The sequence below is a fragment of the Aedes aegypti genome, chromosome 1 (assembly GCF_002204515.2).
Source record: "Aedes aegypti strain LVP_AGWG chromosome 1, AaegL5.0 Primary Assembly, whole genome shotgun sequence".
In the NCBI taxonomy this organism is placed as follows: domain Eukaryota; kingdom Metazoa; phylum Arthropoda; class Insecta; order Diptera; family Culicidae; genus Aedes; species Aedes aegypti.
In genome coordinates this window covers 241650489-241674189 of record NC_035107.1, presented here as the reverse complement: position 1 = coordinate 241674189, position 23701 = coordinate 241650489, and the positions used below count along the sequence as shown (strand labels likewise).

The window sequence follows — 23701 nt, the reverse complement described above, 5'->3', positions numbered from 1 at the left end:
GACTGACCTAGCTGACTTAATACTGGACCTATCGGAATCAACCCCTAACGCTTTATTCGTCTTATTCTTCTTCTTCCTTTCCTGCTTCTCTACTTTCTTTAAGTACTCACTGTACTGCTGCTGACACTCGGTGGCCGGACAGAACCATTTGCACTCCTTCTCCGATGCCGCCGTAATGCCAACACACCGCGTATGGAACCAGCGGTTGCAGTTGTCGCACCCAATCATCCGTTCGTCCACTTCGGAAGTTGTTCCGCAGGCGCTGCAGGCCGTGATCATCATCTCTCCAACATCCGACATCGCTTTTGAGGTTACGTCCGATATTTATTTTTGAGAATGTTCGGAATCGATCGAGATGAAAACTTCCTTTTCGTAGCAGTCGTTTTACGCTCAGCTCAAACTGAAAATATTTTATTTTAATTACATAGTCCACCCTAATTGATTTCAAACTTACAATAAATAGTTCACTCTCTTTCCCTCTTACAACGATGCGGTACTGATTTCGATTACAAGTCCTTCCTGTTATACATAAATTATAATTACTTACGAATAAATCGTTTCGGATAATTACCGATCTCACCTACTTCTTTTTCGTGATATCTCGATTACTTTTTCAAATCGACGTAAGTAACTTGCATACGATTTTGAGAAAATTATTTCAGAAGAATCACAACCTGTCTTCTAAAACTGGTTTAAAATGAACCACTTTTTCAACATTTTTTCGACGTGTACATTGCTTAAATTTTGCATACAATGAGCTCGCGTTCAGAAACCGTGGAGTTCCTATTATTTCACACAAGATTTTTTATGACAAAATTATAAGCCGTTTTTTTCAGTTACTTGCGACGTTTTTCTACCAGTGTAAAATCGACTCAAGTAGTGTTTTGTTTTGATTCGTGGTTAAGTCACTTTGTCTCTCCATACAGCGGGGCGGCGAAAGTAGTGGTTAGGTTGCGAAAGTTGAAAATCTTACTTTCGTCGTTTTGTCAATCCAGAAATTAAACGTTCTAAAAGTGAAAAATCGAATTGGTACAGAGCAAAATGGGTAGAATTTCGTCTGCAAAACACGTAGGATCGATAAAGTAAGTTTGCATACTTTTTGACTTGAGTCTGTTTGAATAAGTTTTCGAGATATATTCACACAGAAAACTAATTAATTTGCCTCACACAGAAAAACTTATTGATTTGCTCAAACTCCACATCAACTATCTTCCGAGTTTGTTTTTGTTTATGTTTTGTACTTTTCGTTTGACAACACATCATTGTCGTGCTTATTGCATTTTAAAAGGCAATCCGCCGAACTACCCAAGTTCAAGCACAACTTCACGGCCAGAATGCTTGCGTTTAAAAAATAACACGTTCTATCGTGCCAACATATTCCAACAGACTGACTTTGTCTCGGCATCATCGAACAGCTTACAACCTCTAGCCCGAAGCTAGGTACCGATCCGAAGCCGAACTCTAATAAGGTCGAGTCTAATTCTCGCTCTTTCCCATGACGAAGCATTCGTCTCCAACCGAACACGATTCAATTCCCGAATCACATTCCGCCGATCTTTGCAGTGAAAGGCGAACAAATACTACCATAACCCTTATACGGGGTTCATTTCAATCCTACTTCTTTATCGCATTATTTCGGTTTTCCTTTTTATGGCATGTTTCCAATTGCACCAGATACGCTAAACATTTGCAACTCAAATATGTACAATGGAACTTATATCCACTACAATATTCCCCTCCTCTACTCTTTAAGGTTTTTTTTTTAATCCGAAGCCAATCCAAATTTTATCCAAATCCAATCCAAATCCCATCCAAATCCAATCCAAATCCAATCTAAATCCAACCTAAATCCAACCCAAATCCAATCCAAATCCAATCCAAATCCAATCCAAATCCAATCCAAATCCAATCCAAATCCAATTCAAATCCAATCCAAATCCAATCCAAATCCAATCCAAATCCAATCCAAATCCAATCCAAATCCAATCCAAATCCAATCCAAATCCAATCGCAATCTAATCCAATTCCAATCTAAATCCAATTCAAATCCAATCCAAATCCAATCCAAATCCAATCTATATCCATCCAAATCCAATTCATCCAAATCCAAATCCAATCCAAATCCAATCGAAATCTAATCCAAATCCAATCCAAATCCAATAGAAATCCAATTCAAATCCAAATCCAATCCAAATTCAATCCAAATCCAATCCAAATCCAAATCCCATCCAAATACAATCCAAATCCAATCCAAATCCAATCCAAATCCAATCCAAATCCAATCCAAATCCAATCCAAATCCAATACAAATCCAATTCAAATCAAAATCCAATACAAATCCAATCCAAATCCAATCCAAATCCAAATCCAAATCCAATCCAAATCCAATCCAAATCCAATCCAAATCCAATCCAAATCCAATCCAAATCCAATCCAAATCCAATCCAAATCCAATCCAAATCCAATCCAAATCCAATCCAAATCCAATCCAAATCCAATCCAAATCCAATCCAAATCCAATCCAAATCCAATCCAAATCCAATCCAAATCCAATCCAAATCCAATCCAAATCCAATCCAAATCCAATCCAAATCCAATCCAAATCCAATCCAAATCCAATCCAAATACAATCCAAATCCAATTCAAATCCAATCCAAATCCAATCAAAATCCAATCCAAATCCAATCCAATCCAAATCCAATCCAAATCCAATTCGAATCCAATCCCAATTTAATCCAAATCCAAACCAAATCCAATCCAATCCAAATCCAATCAAAATTAATCCAAATTCAATCCAAATTCAAACAATTATACCGGCATATATATGTTTTTGTCGATAATCGATAGTAGCGATTCTATTGAAAATCCACTCAGTCAACAATGGATGTGGCAAGCGTCCATTTCTATTGATGAGTAGATAATCAATGTATCGATTTATCAACATAAATCAACATAACTTCGGCAATATAATAATAATTCACTAGGAGTCCTCTCGCTCCATTCCTTTATGTCTCGAAAATCACTATTTTTTTATTGTTCTTCGCAGAGTCCTCTCGCTCTGGAATCAAATTTCGCTTTTGGAGACCTCTCGCTCCGCTTTTGAATTATTTTTTCATGAAGACCTCCCGCTTCATTTTTTTTTTTTCCTTGGAGACCGCTCGCTCCGCTATGCTACTTGTTGCAAAAATGGTTTAAACATCTGAATCTCATCCGTCACATCGAAAATTAATTGAATTCAACTCTAATCACTTTCTGAAAATCAGTTTTCACACTATCTATGATTCCGCCACCAAAAAATCCACCAGTAAAATTCCAACACTCCACGTGGCTCAGCAAACTTACCGCCATTTTTGCTAGCACTACATCCCGTATCCATTCTTCGAGTTTTTTTTTCCTCAAACTATAACGTTCTAGACCACATTTACTAAACGGGAGCGTACACTACGCCATTGTCGTGCTTATTGCATTTTAAAAGGCAATCCGCCGAACTACCCAAGTTCAAGCACAACTTCACGGCCAGAATGCTTGCGTTTAAAAAATAACACGTTCTATCGTGCCAACATATTCCAACAGACTGACTTTGTCTCGGCATCATCGAACAGCTTACAACCTCTAGCCCGAAGCTAGGTACCGATCCGAAGCCGAACTCTAATAAGGTCGAGTCTAATTCTCGCTCTTTCCCATGACGAAGCATTCGTCTCCAACCGAACACGATTCAATTCCCGAATCACATTCCGCCGATCTTTGCAGTGAAAGGCGAACAAATACTACCATAACCCTTATACGGGGTTCATTTCAATCCTACTTCTTTATCGCATTATTTCGGTTTTCCTTTTTATGGCATGTTTCCAATTGCACCAGATACGCTAAACATTTGCAACTCAAATATGTACAATGGAACTTATATCCACTACAATATTCCCCTCCTCTACTCTTTAAGGTTTTTTTTTTAATCCGAAGCCAATCCAAATTTTATCCAAATCCAATCCAAATCCCATCCAAATCCAATCCAAATCCAATCTAAATCCAACCTAAATCCAACCCAAATCCAATCCAAATCCAATCCAAATCCAATCCAAATCCAATCCAAATCCAATCCAAATCCAATTCAAATCCAATCCAAATCCAATCCAAATCCAATCCAAATCCAATCCAAATCCAATCCAAATCCAATCCAAATCCAATCGCAATCTAATCCAATTCCAATCTAAATCCAATTCAAATCCAATCCAAATCCAATCCAAATCCAATCTATATCCATCCAAATCCAATTCATCCAAATCCAAATCCAATCCAAATCCAATCGAAATCTAATCCAAATCCAATAGAAATCCAATTCAAATCCAAATCCAATCCAAATTCAATCCAAATCCAATCCAAATCCAATCCAAATCCAAATCCCATCCAAATACAATCCAAATCCAATCCAAATCCAATCCAAATCCAATCCAAATCCAATCCAAATCCAATCCAAATCCAATCCAAATCCAATACAAATCCAATTCAAATCAAAATCCAATACAAATCCAATCCAAATCCAATCCAAATCCAAATCCAAATCCAATCCAAATCCAATCCAAATCCAATCCAAATCCAATCCAAATCCAATCCAAATCCAATCCAAATCCAATCCAAATCCAATCCAAATCCAATCCAAATCCAATCCAAATCCAATCCAAATCCAATCCAAATCCAATCCAAATCCAATCCAAATCCAATCCAAATCCAATCCAAATCCAATCCAAATCCAATCCAAATCCAATCCAAATCCAATCCAAATCCAATCCAAATACAATCCAAATCCAATTCAAATCCAATCCAAATCCAATCAAAATCCAATCCAAATCCAATCCAAATCCAATCCAATCCAAATCCAATCCAAATCCAATTCGAATCCAATCCCAATTTAATCCAAATCCAAACCAAATCCAATCCAATCCAAATCCAATCAAAATTAATCCAAATTCAATCCAAATTCAAACAATTATACCGGCATATATATGTTTTTGTCGATAATCGATAGTAGCGATTCTATTGAAAATCCACTCAGTCAACAATGGATGTGGCAAGCGTCCATTTCTATTGATGAGTAGATAATCAATGTATCGATTTATCAACATAAATCAACATAACTTCGGCAATATAATAATAATTCACTAGGAGTCCTCTCGCTCCATTCCTTTATGTCTCGAAAATCACTATTTTTTTTATTGTTCTTCGCAGAGTCCTCTCGCTCTGGAATCAAATTTCGCTTTTGGAGACCTCTCGCTCCGCTTTTGAATTATTTTTTCATGAAGACCTCCCGCTTCATTTTTTTTTTTTTCCTTGGAGACCGCTCGCTCCGCTATGCTACTTGTTGCAAAAATGGTTTAAACATCTGAATCTCATCCGTCACATCGAAAATTAATTGAATTCAACTCTAATCACTTTCTGAAAATCAGTTTTCACACTATCTATGATTCCGCCACCAAAAAATCCACCAGTAAAATTCCAACACTCCACGTGGCTCAGAAAACTTACCGCCATTTTTGCTAGCACTACATCCCGTATCCATTCTTCGAGTTTTTTTTTCCTCAAACTATAACGTTCTAGACCACATTTACTAAACGGGAGCGTACACTACGCCATTGTCGTGCTTATTGCATTTTAAAAGGCAATCCGCCGAACTACCCAAGTTCAAGCACAACTTCACGGCCAGAATGCTTGCGTTTAAAAAATAACACGTTCTATCGTGCCAACATATTCCAACAGACTGACTTTGTCTCGGCATCATCGAACAGCTTACAACCTCTAGCCCGAAGCTAGGTACCGATCCGAAGCCGAACTCTAATAAGGTCGAGTCTAATTCTCGCTCTTTCCCATGACGAAGCATTCGTCTCCAACCGAACACGATTCAATTCCCGAATCACATTCCGCCGATCTTTGCAGTGAAAGGCGAACAAATACTACCATAACCCTTATACGGGGTTCATTTCAATCCTACTTCTTTATCGCATTATTTCGGTTTTCCTTTTTATGGCATGTTTCCAATTGCACCAGATACGCTAAACATTTGCAACTCAAATATGTACAATGGAACTTATATCCACTACAATCATCATCAACGACCTTCCACCACAGTTGACCGGTCGCGCGTATCACTTGTCTCGGTGACCCTTCTCACTTCTCACTCTTATTCCTGAGCTTGGGGTAGAGCTCGGCGCCGTCAACAGAGCGGGTCTGTTAGTATTTTTTCAATTCAGGACGCTAGGCAGCGATGCAATCTTGCGTCCTGAGGTGAAAAAAATATGACAAACCCGCATCTTGTCACCTTTATTCATAGAAGAGAGCATCGACGAAGAGAAATCGATCATGCGACTTACGCCTTTATTCTAGCACACGCTTGATATTGGGTAGGTGGTCGATCGACCACCCGCAGCGCTCGCGTCGTTTTTGTTCGTGTTTGACGTTTACACACTACCGCCACCTGTTGGTTCATCGGCCAACTACCGCGTTTTTAGCATTGGGCGTACATAATTTCACGACTATGATTTTGATCGAGATTTGTTCTAAGTGTTGCGTCTGTTTCTCTGTGGTCACAATTTGTAACTTTTTTATGGAAGCTCCCCTAGGCGTCATTCAATTTTTTTGTTGCGCAAAAACAACATGTCCCACAAAAAATAATTGTAAGAAAATTTCAAATTGCTAGGTTATTTCAATCAAAAGTTACATTGATTTGAATATTGTAATGGATCGAAAAAGACCCAAAGTTTTTACTAAGGTTAATGTTTACGTTTGGCTTGGCCCTCTTCAAAGGCACGCCTTGATTAATGAAAGGTTTCACTGCATCAAAACGTCATGTGAAATATTTCACATGTCCAGCGCGCTGTCAAAGTGTTTCAGTACCGGGTACCCAAACTTCCCCTCCGTCAGATTTTCGTTGCTTTTTTTGGCTATAGAAAGTTACGCAAAGAATGACAGTCTCTTATAGAATTTTTCAGTAGAGCGACTGAATAAGATGCTTGCGGCGATAAAACCTGCACAGATAACGTCAAACAAACGGGATTTCTCCGTAGGAGTAAAGAGCTACATAGTGATGCTTGCTCGCTCTGGAACAGCAGCGCCATCTCACCGCCGTGGTGGCCACCCTCGGAACTAACCATCTGACGGCCGCAAAAAGCCAAAATGGCGGAGCTTGGCAAAAACGAGAGACGCGTCCTGCTCTGTGTGTCGTGTTCCGGGTGATTCGGGTTGCGATCGAGTGAAATACGAAAGGGATTGTGTGCGAAACCGGGCCGGAAGTGTATCGCTGCTGCCCCAGAGCGGTTGTGTCCGAAAGTGGCGTGAAATCCGTGGGAAAACCGCGAATTTGGGGCGATTTTTGTCCGTCGCGAACAGAACAGAAAGCAAGCAGCAGCAGCAGCGGGAGGAAGAAGAGTAAGAGAAGTCGTGCCAAGAGGAAGAAGATTGCTGTGCATCGCGCCGAACTCGGGAGCAAAAAGCTGTGGGTCGAGTTTTGGTCCGATTTTGGGACAGTTTGACGGGAAGGAAGTGTAACAGCAACAGGAAACCAGCAAGACCAGAATCGTGCCGCTAAGCGTCAATACCGAAACGCGAAAAGTTGGGATTGGGATGCGTTTTTTGGATCCGGATTGAAACTGGGCAAGGAATCTTGGACCGTTGTCCGTTATAGTTAAAAGATTGTGGACCAGTTTACAGCAGGAGGCGAGCAGCGCGAGAAAGTGAAGAAAAGCGGACCACCGCAGCAAAACAACCCGGAAGAAAGTAGTGAGGCAACTCTGATGAAAACATGTAAAACGAGATCGAGACCGCGCGAGTGAGAGTGTGAATCGATGCTAATTGAACGGTATTAGTAGCCGAAAGTGAGGGCGAAAGACGTCCTGGGAATCGCGAATCGCTTCTTGACGCAGAGGCCACCGAGATAAACACGGTCAAAGTATTGCCACTGTCGATAAAAGCGCCAAACGAAACAAGTTCCGTTTTTCTATGTGAAGAAACATCGAGTGAGTTCCTCCAGGTGCTTCCGGAAGAGCACCCGGTGTCCTGTGTCCACTGTCCCTCCTCACCCTTAGTTCCAAGGGTATCTTGTGATTGTGTTTGTGTCCCTCGCGGAGGAAACCCGTTCCCTGTTCGGTTCAAAATCGCACACCGGGCAAAAGGCACCGAGAGCAAATTCGGGTTCGCGCGCGCTTCCACCGACCTGTGGCCAACTTTTTGCCTTCCATCGCCCCCCTAGCGAGGGGTGCGCGAGTGAATGAGAAAGTGAAGTTGTTGGAAGATAACAACAGCCAAAGCAGGAAGAAAGAGAAACAGACGCGCGTTGAGTCGGTGAAGAAGAAGAACAGCGCCAGAAAAGGGAGTACGTGGAGAAGAGGGTGGCCAAAAGCCGTTTCGAGCGTGTGTTCCTGTGGTTGTCTTTCCCCCCTAAGAGCAGCCGGGAGTAGTGAGGCGGGGTGATTGGTGGTGGTGCTGTTTGAGAGAAAAACGTTGAAAACAACCCCGTGGCCACTATGACAACAAACATGTATCGGGTCGGAGGTAGGTGGCTAATTTAATGAGCTTTTTTGAGTACTTACTTTATAATAATTGTAATTGTAATTTATTAACGTACGGTATCCTGTTAGTTATACAACTATAAATCGAAACAGGGAAAGCAAACAATGTTTGAAAGTTTTTTCATTGGCAAGCTATAGATAGATTCGTTTGGTATAATTTCACATTTCAAGCATGATTTTTCAAATCGGCGTATCTAACACTCGGATGGTTTCGAGAAAAATGCGATGCAAAATATTGTAAAGCATTTTAAATCCTGTTTAAAATGTTTTGCATTTTTTCTATTGCGATGTCTACTATACGTTGAAAAAAAGAACACTGTTTCTAACCACTATTAAACAAATCCGATTTGTTTTGAATTTTATTGAAAAACAGGTAAAATTAGAGAATAAACCCTTTTGCTTTGTGCTGCTCACATACACCATGGATGATTCGTCGATACCATACCTTGATTGATACATACACCTTGCTTGATGCGTCGGTTTGACAGTTCGTTTTGCACATCCGTCACGTCATATACACCAGTATTGTTTTGAAGTTGCACATACACCGGTTTGCAAATTCCCATAAAACTTATTAAACTTAGTCAATTTCGTCAGTTTCAACTTTCAACGACAACGAATATTAGTTTCCGAATGTTTCCAATTTCAACTCGACTAAGAGGAGCACCGGACGGAGCCGTAAATAACAAAAGCAGGAGGAGAACAGTTCCTGTGCGAAATTTGGTGAGAAATATTGTCTTAAACCGAATACTGATGATGTTCCACATCAGTTTGCCGACCCGTCAGCTCGCTCAACTGTGGAAATCCAATTCTCTCGATTTCCAACATGTTTAGTGATTTGGAAACAGTATGACGTATCTGGTGTTCGAAATTTTATGTTTTGATTCTACATATAGGTCGCTTTACTATGAGCATATGTACGGTGTATGTGCTAGCATGAAAAATGTTGACAGTTGAGTCGCTTTGCAAACGAAGGGTGTATGTAGCCAAATTAAAAACACTGAGTAAAGTGCACATAGGGCATAATTTTAATTTATTTCTAAAAATCAAAAAATGGATGTAGGAATACTTTTATAGACACAATAGGTAGACTATGCGTTTGTCAAGCCCATGCAAAGCAAATCTCGATTTGTTTATTTTTGCAGATACGTCGGATTGAAAAGTTTGGCTTGATTTGTAAGACTCCAGAATTTCTTATTACAGCTTATGATATGATGCGGAAATCCCCTTACATTCAAATGTTCTGTTTCTTCGAAATCATCTTCGATACTATCAACAAAATATAATTGCTTTCATACAGAAGTAATTATATCACGGTGCTCCAATTACCGTTATTATCAAATAAAATATACCATTCAAACGGCAGTCAGCAGTTGATTCCTGACGTTTATATGGTAGAAATCACATAAAATATGCCATCTTTGCTTGTTTAAACAAAAATTTTGTATCTGGTTTTAGATATTGAAAAACACATTTTCCTAAAAATTCCAAGACCGACATTTGAAAAGGGCCAATGCTATGTTTAGTTATTACTTATCAACCAATACACGAACAATTATATCTAAGAATCTAACGCCTGATAGTAATTTTAGGAAATTGTCCAAAGCATTCAAATATGAATGAATAAGTCTTGGACAGGATATACCGTGTACGCACCAAACTTTGCGTAGTTAAGAAATTATCATCCTATTTTTGCTTCAAATAAGGCTAAAATATATATTTTTTTATTCAAACTTCTGTCAACGATAGGCTTTTAACCCTTCAGTAGAACACATGATTTAAAAAGAATAAAAATAATTAATTAAAAAATTAAAAAAAAATGCAAAAGGTGGTACAATACCTTGTGCCTAACATTGCGCACAAAATCTGAATTGTTCCTAACTTTGCGCATGGTGTGCCTAACTTTGCGCATGCTTTAAAATGCTCGTTTGCTCCAAATAATGTTATTTTTTACTAGTTTTGTAATAAATAAAAAAAAAGTACAACTAATAGGAGTTTCATCAGGAGTTTTTCCGTGAATTTCAATTTAATTTGTTCATCCATCTCAAACATAGAGCGGCCACGAATAGTGATTATATGTTCACAAGATTACAATCTGAGCAATATAGTTTACAGCCGTAGCTTTTTTTCTATCTTTATTAACGAGATTTTTAGCCCTGGGCTAGTTCATCTCGGGACCAACGGCTTTACTTCCCTTCCGAAGGAAGTCGTCACTGAAATTATTAGTAAATATCTCGGGGCTGGGATTCGATCCCAGGTCCTCGGCGTGAGAGGCGTGTGTTCTAACCACTACACCAGGTCCGTCCCGCCGTAGCTCATGCTTATTTATTTTTGTACGTTGCTTTATATAATGTATTGTCTAGTTTTGTTTTTAACTCTAAAAAATATATTTTCTCGTTTTTTTCGTTTCTCGTTTTTTTTTAATTTTATTCCATCTCTTTGAAAAACTATCGGAATTCGACGTTCGTATCCACTGCTGATGGTCGTGAACGATTCGATTTCGCACAGTTTGGAAGTTTTAAAAAAAATCTTCACTGTTGTACCGTAAAGTGCCGTAATTCAGCGCAGTTAAGGAATAAAACGATTCAAATTGTTAATTAAAAATTAGTATTGCATCAACAAAAAAGCTTTATGGGTGGATCGCTAGCAAATCTAATTAAGATTATGGGAAAAATATAAACTAGACTGTATTCATAATTTACAATTGTGATTTTTTTGAAATAGTTCACTCGTTGAAATTGCCTAATTCCGCACATTTTTTAAACGCATTTCCATATTCCGCGCAGAAGAATGCCTAATTCCGCGCACTCATGAAACAATCAAATTAACATTGATTTTGATAAAAGGCTGCATCCATTAGTTACGTAACACTTAAAATTGAAAATTTTCAACCCCCTCCCCTTCCGTAACACTTTTTGTATGAGAAAACGTAGAGTTTTGTATGAACCGTAACTTTTTAGTCTACGTTCCGTTTTTTTTAATAAACTTTTTGTCTATCACATGAAATGAAGATAACCAAAACCGTGGCATTGATACGTGTGAATTTCGTCTAGGGGAAAGTGGGGCAATTTGGCCATCTTACGAAAAGTCGTAATAATTAGCTGTGTTCAATGACTTTGATCGAACTTGCTCGGGGTTGGTTGTACTAGCTCGTATTTTTTGTCAACAAATAACTGTCAAAGCTACTTCGAGCAACTCCAAGCTGCTTTCTCAATGAACGCTCTTTTTACTCTTTTTACTAATTTACCGGAATTCCACGTGAAAAAAAATTCGCGCACTTAACAATCCGTATCGCTTCGGAATTTTGCTTTTTTTCTCAATGTTTACGTTTTTAAACGTCAAAAACACGAGCTACTGCGAGCTGGTTGAACTAGCTCGGACTCTAGCTTCCAACCTGTTTCGAGCGACTCGGAGTTGGTTGGACTCGGCTCAATGAACACAAACCCGAGCGACTCGAAGTAGGTTGGAGTGGCTCAATGAACACCAAAAGCTGACTCGCAAGTGGTTGCAACCAAGTTCGAGCAGCTCGTTGAACACAGCTATTGAAATTTTTAGATCAATACACTAGATTCGCACGATTTCCGTCGTCTTAAAAAAAACACGAATAAATTTTTCGTCGATTCTTCTGTCGATGGGATGATATGAGCACCCTTTTTTATGTTGTGAAATTATCCCATAGAATCTAACAATTTAATTACAGTGGGGATTCGCTCGTTGGGGTTCCGCTACATGGAATGACTCGATGGTTGGATGTTCGCTGGTTGGAAAATATTCCAACTAAAAGCACTCAAATGTCAACAGAAAATGTCAAACTGACTTTGACGTCTGAGTATCGCCGCTTTGAAGTCTCCATATATAGAACAAATGCGTATGTATATGTGCGTTTTGTGGCGATTTGCTGTCCAGATGCGTTCGTGTGGAGCATTTTCACCAGCTGTCAGTCTTTCCTACTAACGGGTCGGATTCGCTAGATGGAAGGCAGTCGTGTTCCAACCAGCGAATCCCCGGTGTATTTTATTCACTGAACTGGAAAGTTTAGAAATGAAATACTCTTTCGAAATCTACTGAGCTCATATTTAGCTTAAATATGCTTCTTATTGCATAGTTTTGGACAATTCGGTCGAGAAAAAACCCCTATCTTCTTCTTCTTGGCATTAACGTCCTCACTGGGACAGAGCCTGCTTCTCATCTTAGTGTTCTTATGAGCACTTCCACAGTTATTAACTGAAGCTTTCTTTGTCAAAGTTGCCATTTTGCATTCGTATATATCGTGTGGGCCCAGATAGCCGTAGCGGTAAACGCACAGCTATTCAGCAAGACCAAGCTGAGGGTCGTGGGTTCGAATCCCAGTCGAGGATCTTTTCGGGTTGGAAATTTTCTCGACTTCCCAGGGCATAGAGTATCTTCGTACCTGCCACACGATATACGCATGCAAAAATGGTCATTGGCATAGTAAGCTCTCAGTTAATAACTGTGGAAGTGCTCATAAGAACACTAAGCTGAGAAGCAGGCTCTGTCCCAGTGGGGACGTAACGCCAGAAAGAAGAAGATATATCGTGTGGCAGGCACAATGATACCTCATGCCCAGGGAAGTCAAGGAAATTTCCACTACGAAAAGATCCTGGACCGACCGGGAATCGAACCCAGACACCTTCAGCATGGCTTTGCTTTGAAGCACTGTTCATACAATACAAGGACCAGTTCGCATTATTGCTTGGAATCAAAGGGTTTTAAGCAAATCAATTAATGGTATCCACTAATGCCACGGGTAACTGAAACTTATTTTTTTAAGCAAAAAGCAACCTCAGAAGAACCTAAGGGTCATCCATAAATTACGTCACACAAAATATGGCCATTTTCAATCCCTCTCCCCCGTATTATCATACTTTTTGTATGGAGGCTTCGTAAATTATGTAGAGATCGTAAAGTTTCCGTGAATCATTTCCCGAGAGTGTGTCGTAATTTATGGGATCTTCTACAAATTACGACCTGTTGAACATGTGAACGATATGTTGTTTTTACAATAATTCTATATGGATTGTATAATATAAATAAGAATCATAATGGTTCATTATGCTAAGTAAATTTTGTGCGCACAGATGTACACACTTAATTTAGAATGCCGAATCTCGGTTAATTTCAACCGAGATCCGCACAGCCGAGCTCGTGAAAAAATCTAAGTGTGTAGACTATTTTGTTGGGGCTGTGCATAAACCACGTGGTGTTTTTTCCTGTAAGGGACCGTTTATAAATGACGTAGCATTTTAGAGGGGAGGGGGGAGTCTACGATTTAGCTACGAACCATGTATTAAGTATGGGAAAATAAGCTACGAAGGGGGAAGGGGTGTCAAAAATTGGTCAAAAGATGCTACGTCATTTATGGACGCTGCCTAAGTGGGCTTTCCCGATATTCCGCTTGTACATGAAACGTATGTATGCATAAAGTTACTTTTCAGAGAAATAGACAGATGTGAAGATGGATATAGCATGTTTTACTTGTCTGTTGTTATGCGAAGAACAGTGCGCGGAATTGGGGCATTATGAAAAAAGACGTGGCCTTATTCCGCGCAATACTTTTTTGAATAAAACTCAATAATTATGCTAATATTTGATAAGATTTCATAGAAGCACCATGAAACATATCTGTAGCAAGTAGTTCCATGGAATATTGCATAAAAAATAAAACATTTTTAATAAAGAAATCGCGTTTGTTGTTGTCCTACAGTCTTAGCGCGGACGCTAAGAAAATTAGAAAAATAACGTCTACTCCGACGGGCCTTCACTGATTATTTTCTTATGCCGCGAAAAAATGCCTTTTTTGCTTTTATTTGTGATTCAAACTTATTCTTAATCAAAGTAGCCTCGAATAGCATTAAAAGTTGCTGAAATATTATTGTGTATTTCCATATATAAATAATTTTGTATGAAATGCACGGAATTAGGCACTGCGCTGAATTAGGGCACTTTACGGTACATGTCGTCAGCTGGAAGTGGAGGATTTCCAGATGAACTTGACGAGTCTTTAGCAGTGATGTGCTTAACTGAAGCGCAGGCAAGCTATGCAAGAGAGTTTTCTCGTTTGCCGTACTTTTCATTAGTATTTCAAGCTGCAGGTTGCTTAAGAGCTGTCCCTTAATGGATGAACCCTTACTTTCGACTGAAGCTTCATCGTATTTAGCGATTCATTATTGTATATTGCCATACGTACCGGATATTCTCATCCTGCGTCAATACAACAGTGGGTTTTCCGAGATTTTTCGATGCACACCTTGCCTTAAGCTTTATAGAAAAGGTACTTTCAGGAATATTACATGTAGCCGCTGCCTTATGGATTGAGTGACCATTCCTGGTAAGATCGACAGCTTTTGTCATTTGCAAGGACGTAATGTATTTACGTGCCATTTCGAATTGTTAGAAGTGCGCAAAAATTAAGACCCTCATGTAAACTATGGGTCCTAACATTGCGCATCGCTTTTTTCAAATAAAAATTCGACACATTGTATGAAAAATTAATGGAATTACTAGAATACTACCCTTTTTTGCAAATACATTGCAAATATACTTCTCACAACACAGATTTGTTCAGAAAAATGTTGATTTTTGGCAGAGCCACTCCTTAGCGCTTGTGCTAAGACGGTATAAAAGTTGACGTTTATACGTGTGTCGATAAGGTTTTTTGTTTATTTACTAACATTCACGAGGGTTTCTTTGTAAACAAATTTATGTCAAATACTTATTTCACACAAACGAACATGTTGCTGACACAGAATTGTTGAAAAAAGCAATGATTAATTATCATTTTGTCATGCCTTTTAAAAATGCGCAAAGTTTGGAGCTGCGCAAAGTTAGGTGCGTACACGGTACAGGATATGGAAAGAATATTGCATGGTGAATTCCGTTTCATATATAATCAACGGTTAGGAGCATACATAATCATTACACCTTTGCGGTTGTTCTTATTACATTAAATTTAGCAAGTTGCATAAAATTTACACGTACACATATTGTCTAGATTGACATTAGAAAAGGGCCAAAGTATAATTGAAATATATACACATCAATATAGCTGAACATCAAAGATGATCGCAACATTCGAACATAACATATCTGTATCTAAATAATTCTATATTCTATATTCTATTCAATTCTATTTAATTCTTTTCTATTCTAATCTGTTCTATTCTATTCCACTCTACTTAAATTCATTCTATTCTGATGCACCCTACTTTTTCTTATACATATTTTTACAAATACCAATGTTGTAATCAACAATTTTGTCAGACTCTGCTCTTCCCAGCTCTCGACAAACTTGTTCAAATTACCTTTAAAACAAGGATCCAGCTCAAATGAAAAGCACTTAATACAAAATGCTTCAGTTCCTTAAAATACATACAAATTATCATACATAGGTTGAAACTCTTATTTGGACTTACTGTGAAATAATAATTCAAATCTTCATTTTCTTGGTTCATATGAGAAGCACGCATTAGGAGTCAGAATCTGCATAGCATTTTTTTACAGAGCTGGGAGTGCTGAAAAGCCGTACAAATATCGAAAGGTGTACCGTTTAAATCTTTTGCGCGCATTTGTAAATTAATACAGTGTCCATTTGTAAAAATATGTATAAGAACAAGTGGGGTGGATCAGAGAAGAATAAATTAAGGTAGAGTAGAATTGAATAGAATAGAACAGATTAGAATAGAAAAGAATTAAATAGAATGGAATATAAATACAGATGTATAATATAGATACAGATAAGTGATGTTCGAGTGTTTCGGTCAACTTTGATACAGTCATTGTTCAGCTATATTGAAATGTGTATATTTCAATTATACTTTGGTCCTTTTTCAATGTCAGTATAGACACTATGTGTATGTGTAAATTTGGAATCATTCAAATATTACGTAACGAGGCGGTTCGGTAGTGTTACGGTTCATACATTTTCCATTCAAAAGCTGTAACGTGGGGGAGAAAAGGGGGTCCCAAATTGGGAAATTCTGCGTTACATTATATTTGAATCATTCCTTCTATGCAACTGGCTAAATTGAATGAAATAAGAACAACCGCAAAGGTGTAATTATTATGTATGCACCTAGCTAACCGTTGATTATAGATGGAGCAGAATCCACCGTATTTCATATTCCATATTCTTTCCATACATTTCAAAAGGGCGTATCTGCATATCCTGTCCAAGTATTTTTTATACAAATTTGAATGCTTTGGACAATTTCCTAAAATCACTAACAGGCGTTAATTTGGTACATATAATTTTTCGTGTATTGGTTTATTAGTAATAACAAAACATAGCATTGACCCTTTTCAAATGTCGGTCTAGAAAAATTTTAGAAAAAGCATTTTTTTAATATCTCAAACCATATAAAAAATTAAAAATACAAAATTTTATTCTGATATCTTTGTTGGAACAAGTTAAAGTAGCATATTTCATGTGATTTCTATCATATAAACTTCAAAAGGGCGTAACTCAAAATTCTGACTAAGGATTTTTTTCAAATTCGGCACAGAGGTGCAGAACAACGTCAGTAATCAACTGCCGACTGCCGGATGGTATATTTTGTTTGATAATAACGTTAATTGGAGCACCGTGCATATATGTATAGGAAATACAGAAATTTGTTCCGTCGATTTTGTGATATTTTGCGTCGGTATATTCTTTAACTCGATAATTCTATAAGTCGATGGTGCCTTGAATATCGAGTTATGGAGAGTCGACTGTAAGAGCTTTCTATGCTAAATATGTCATTTGTGTGCTCGTCGTTACCAGCGAATTATTTTCTAGGGATTCTTAGCGGAATTTCTCCAAAATTTGCTGTAGGAACTCTATTAATTTCCTCAGGGAAAACCCAAAGACAATCACAAGATTTTTCCACAGATTCAACTGTTGTTAACATATAGAAGATTCATTCAGAAGTTCTTCCATGAAAATACTTAAAAGTTTCTTTTAGATTTTTTGAAGAAATTCTTTTAACCCTATAAACATTTATCCAGGAGTTCCTACGCTGATTTGTCCAGTTGTTTTATGTAATTTTCATGTGGATTCCTTCAAAAATTCATCTATGCTTTCTAGCAGGAATTGCTTCGGAACTGTTCTAGCAAAATTATATTATAAACTCTTCCAGTAATTCATAAAAAAATCAAATTCTTCTTTTTCTCTCTGACGTTACGTCCCAACTGGGACAGAGCCTGGTTTTCAGCTTATTAACTCAGTTATTAACTGAGAGGTTTCTTTGCCAATTGATCATTCTTGCATTTGGGCTCCTGATAATTTAATTGTTTTGAAATTTTTAATCTAGGGGCGAGACAGCTTTTGCTTTTGAGCAAGCTCTTGAGCTCGATACAGAGTAACTCTGAGTAACTCTTGTTGCTCGATATCAAGCGCGCATAGCAACCCATGTAACCTGCCGTTAGTGTGGTGAAAACAAAGGCGTCAATGAGGTACATTGAAGAATGCAGTTTCGTTTACTTAAGTTCCGACACTGCCTTTGACTCGAGTATCAAAAGGGATTAACGTAGAAGTTAACATTTACGCACGAATTGTCTGTTGTCATGTAACTAACACATATGAACTGGCTGAATAAGTAAAATCAAACACCGAGATCTTCGCTGATATGGCAGGCTTTTCCAAAAATATTCTGTGCCCTAGACTATTCTTATAGATAAATGTATCATGTAATTCAAGTTTATCTCAATCAACATAGGGATAGAACGCTAACCTCATTCCGAAAACATATTGTTAAAAACATAACTTTTCCTGGCTGTTCCAATTGAGTCTTACACGCTATTACGTTCCCAAGTGTGATTTTCCTATAGGGTAAAATAAAAAACCATCCAAAATTCAGAATTTTTTCATAATTCATCATATTTTATTGACGTTAATTTATTACACTCTTTGAATTTTTCATTGATACTTTAAAAGTATTTTTCTTCCCAGAAGGATTCCTTCAATTTCCAAACGGAGAGAATGGTTAAATTTCACACACAAGAGCCGATGCTGCTATTTACTTGTGGGTGGTCTTCCGCATATGGGTCAGGTTGTTGGACAGTTTCTCATGCTGACTCCAGGTGCGGATTTGCGATGGGTCACTCATAAACCCCAGGGCAATCTTATTCTGGAACACCTTTAGCAATTGCATGTCTTTCTTCTTGAACGTGGCATGTACGACGACCTCATGAATCAGATCGCGCACGACCTAGGTATGTGTAGTTTGGATTTCATTGGTAAATACGAGACAGGCGATCTTCGCGGTACTGCATTTACCTCAGCTTAGAGCTCTTGTTGCCTCTGTGAAGACTGACATAGATTTCCTACAGACATAGACAGCTAAAAAATGAGTTTCGATCAATTTTGATTTGATTTCAAATAATTTTCCGGTTTACTTACATTGGCTGGGATGAAAAATATTACCTTCACGAGATATTCAGTATCAGTATTAGGAACTTCGCATTCAGTACTAATCAATGTTGGCGAAAAATCGATTTGATATATTGACTACTGCGCACAATTTATGTCGGTTGGTCAGAGATCCAAGTAATCGCACCAAATTTTGAGCAAAATGTGAGTAACTCAAGCTTGCTCAATGTCCAAAGTGTTGCTCTGTGCAAAGCTGTCCCGCCCCTTGTTTTTAATCACATCAAATATATCTAGATGGTAAAACATTCAAAAATATTCAAATTGTGAAAGTTATCGAGAATTCACATATGACTAAATAGGGTGGTTTCTATGATTTCTACAAAAAATTATTTGAGGTTTCACGCCAGCAACAACTGTAGTCTACAACATTTATTCCAGCAATTGCTCGACAAGTTTATTCCGGAGTTCCGTCCGGCGTTTTTCAAAGCATTCTTTCAGGACATTTTACTGAATCCGATTGATTAGGGTAATTTGTCTATTATTGCGGTTTAAAAATTACATCCTCATTGTAATTTGAAAACTATGGATTATTTGCAATGGATGGAAAAAAAACTATGGATCTCTGTAAAAAACAAAATTTTGATACTTTTCGAAAACTTATTCTAACAGACTCAAGTCAAAAAAGTATTCAACCTTACTTTATCGATTCTACGTGTTTCGCAAACGAAATTCTACACATTTTGCTCTAAACCAACCCGATTTTTCACTTTTAGAACGTTTACTTTCCGGATTTACAAAACGACGAAAGTAAGATTTTCAACTTTCGCTACCTAACCACTACTTTCGCCGCTCCGCTGTATGGAAAGACAAAGTGTGCGAATGAAAACAAAACATTACTTGAGTCGATTTCACACTGGTACAAAAACGTCGGAAGTAACTGAATAAATCGGCTTATCATATTGTAATGATTTTTGTGTGGGAAATAACAGGAACTGCCTAGTTTTTTAATGCGAGCTTCCTGGTCAACCAGTCAGCGAGTTTCGATAGCGATCGATACCGATTCGTTTGGAATCGTTGGCGATCGTTATCGGAGGACTGGTTGGTCGGGTTATTGTATGCCAAATTTAAGCAATGTACACGGCGAAAACATGTCAAAAAGGTGATTCATTTTGAAATAGTTTTAGAAGACAGGTTGTGATTCTTCTGAATTAATTTTCTCAAAACCGTATGAAAGTTACTTATGTCGATTCGAAAAAGTAATCGATAATTTTCTCAAAACCACGCAGCGAACTGGACTATCGAAATTCATACATTTTGCCTTATGAAATATGGAACGATTATCGCAATACGAACGCTTTATGTATCGTTTTAGCATCACTCCACATCAAGGCGTCGATAGGCGCGTGGTGTACGCTCGGGCTTATCTATCGCAAGGTCCTTGGTTCGATTCCAGGTTGCCGCGAAAACTATTTTTGTTTTCAAATTTCGGTTTCATAAGGCAAATTTATGAATTTCAACCCGATTCCTTGTGGCGAATTTTCATAAGGGGTTCCTATGTTTATCGATAGTCCATTTGCCTGAGCGTACGTCGATTTGAGAAAGTAATCGAGATTTCTTTCAATATGGAACATTTGCGATGAACTCAAAGTGTGTGATCAAAATGGTGTGAGTTTTTTACTGCACAAATTTCAAATTATTTTCTAGTGGCTTTCAGATCAATCGGAGCTCTAGGAGTCAAGATCCAAGTTTTCAAACTTGACCACTTTGTATGAAGAACGTCAAAATGTTCTTTTTTTTCGCCGGTCACTGTAAGTATTCCTTGGTGATTCCTAGAAAAATCGCTTGAGTAATCAAGAAAAAATCTTGCAGTGAATCATGTCCTTGAGGCTCAAAAGAATACTATATGTCTCCTGTTTGCTTTTGCTTTTGCAAACCTGGAGCGTCTGTACTCGATGTTAGGAGCGGCTCACAACAGCGTCTGTTCCCCATGTCAGGGGCGGCTGATCATCGTCCGAGTGCCAAAGAAGGACTCTAAGCTAAACTGCGCACTATGGCCCTCCGAACATTTAGGGGGAATGGTCCTCCGGAAATCTAGGGGGTTGGTGTCGGGCCCTGCAAGCCAACCGTAAAAACACATCAGCACAGGAACGTCATCGAGAGAATACCGGAAAGACTGGAACAATCGGCAAAGACCACAGCGACGAAAATGGACTAGCGATTGGAAACTCGGTACGTGGAACTGCAAATCTCTCAACTTCATTGGAGGCACACGCATACTCTCCGATGTACTGAAGACCCGCGGTTTTGACATCGTAGCGCTGCAGGAGGTGTGCTGGACAGGAGCATTGGTGCGAACGTTTAGAGGTAATCATACCATCTACCAGAGCTGCGGCAACACACGCGAGCTGGGAACAGCTTTCATAGTGATGGGTGATATGCAAAGGCGCGTGATCGGGTGGTGGCCGATCAACGAAAGAATGTGCAAGTTGAGGCTCAAAGGCCGGTTCTTCAACTTAAGCATCATAAACGTGCATAGCCCACACTCCGGAAGCACTGATGATGACAAGGACGCATTTTACACGCAGCTCGAACGCGAGTACGACCGCTGCCCAAGCCACGACGTCAAGATCATCATAGGAGATTTGAACGCTCAGGTTGGCCAGGAGGAGGAGTTCAGACCGACGATTGGAAAGTTCAGCGCCCACCGGCTGACGAACGAGAACGGCCTACGACTGATAGATTTTGCCGCCTCCAAGAATATGGCCATTCGTAGCACCTATTTCCAGCACAGCCTCCCGTACCGGTACACCTGGAGATCACCACTGCAGACGGAATCACAAATCGACCACGTTTGGATCGATGGACGGCACTTCTCCGATATTACCGACGTCAGAACCTATCGTGGCGCTAACATTGACTCCGACCACTACCTGGTGATGGTGAAACTGCGCCCAAAACTATCCGTCATCAACGATGTACGGTAAAGACGCCCGCCTCGGTACAATCTAGCGCGACAGAAACAACCGGAGCTGGGTGAAAACGTGGTGAGAACCAGGCGCACCCAGAAAGGTGACATGCTCTTTGAGCTCAAAAAAGATCCATCGATCAATTTTGTTATACAGTCGACTCTCCACAACTCGGTATTCTATAACTCGATATACTCTATAACTCGATGAATTTTTCGGTCCCTTCAAATTCCCATACATCGTGCTCTCCATGAGTCGATATTTCTATAACTCGATATCTCCATTAGTCGATGTCCCGTGAAAGGAAAATTTCCCCCCATAACTCGATATCCATTTTAAAATCTTTCTTATACGGGAAAACTTGGACTAATTCATGTTTGGATGTGAATAAATACTTGCAAGTTGTAATAAATGTTTAAAACCATTAAAATAAAAAAAAATATTGTAGGTAAAAACATGGGATTTTTCGAACATTTCTGAAAAAGTTTTCAAATAATTGGATGTAAGGTAATATCAACAAAATATTATTGCTTTCTTACAGTAGTAATCATATATGTATTGGAAATACAGAAATTTGTTTCTTCGATTTTGGGATTTTTTGCGTTGGTATATTCTATAACTCGATAATTCTATAAGTCGATGGTCCCTTGAATATCGATTTATGGAGAGTCGACTGTAATTATAATAGAATTTGTTATATGCTTGTTCTATTTAGTGCAAATTTGGTTGGAATTTTTGTTATTTTGACTACCAACAGCACTTGTTTATAACAACTGATGATCTTAAGACATATTTATTAGAAAAACCCATTCTATTATAATGTTGTTTCTTCCATCTGGTCGTGTTTGGTGCTCCAGCTCTAATACACACATATATCCCATTCATAGACCAACCAATTCGGAGTAATTTTCGGTTGGGGTTCGGTAAACGCGCGCTCGCGACGCAAACCCATACAATAAAATTGCCATATCGTGACACAATATCCATTGGAGAATGTAGGTATATTTGCATGCCGAAGGGATGTTTAAAGGGGGATGATGATGATGATGATGGTGGCTACCAGTAGTGGAGAAGAGCGAGCAACCATTTGAACGAACGCACTTTGGTTGGTTTCTCGTTCCGATGGACATCGGAAACTTGAGGAACGATTTTGCTGTTATATGACTTCGACGAAATCACTGGAGAGCGAGTGAGTGTTTAGGGAAGCCAAATGGAGAGCACCGACTGGGATATGATGTACGGAGGTGGGAGTGAACGCAAATAAATATTTGTTTATTGTGAAAAATATTGATTAAATATTCCGACACCCTTGGGGCCTGGTTTGGCTGAATAGATGCGGGAATTCCCACGACGGGGGGCAGATTGAGTTAATTTAGTTTCAAATTTCTACGGAGATGGATTGAAGTTCTTATGGTAGCAACATAAATTACACCTCTGATACTTCGTCAGGAATTCCTCCAAAAAATTTTCAGACTCACAGACTCACAGAAAGTCACAAGTTCTCCAGGAATTTATCTAATAATTCGATTTTTTTTATAACATCCGAGATTTCCGTTCAGAAGACCTTTAAGAAATTGACCAGAAATTGCTAAAAAAAAAAATATTACGATTTCCTAGAAACGTCGTTCAGGATCTCTTCAAAATGAAAACGAGGAATACGTTCAAGAATTACTCCAGATATTGATCCTAAGATTCTATCAGATATTCTTCTTGAGATTCTTTTCAAAATTTCCTCCGGAAGTTTTTTTTAATTTCAAGGATTTCTTTAAGAAAATCTCAAAGCAACCTCTGATGAAACTGGTGTAAGTTCT

General features: G+C 38.7%; 1 protein-coding gene across 1 annotated transcript in view; it reads left to right on the top strand.

Annotated features, from left to right (window-relative positions):
- The first annotated feature begins 7141 nt into the window (after positions 1-7141).
- Positions 7142-23701, top strand: part of LOC5570837 (metastasis-associated protein MTA3) — a 311328-nt gene continuing 294768 nt past the window's right edge. Inside the window, exon 1 of the mRNA XM_021837345.1 lies at positions 7142-8538. Within this exon, the coding sequence (XP_021693037.1) occupies positions 8511-8538 (28 nt within the window). The 5' untranslated portion in view covers positions 7142-8510. The remainder of the gene's footprint in view (positions 8539-23701) is intronic.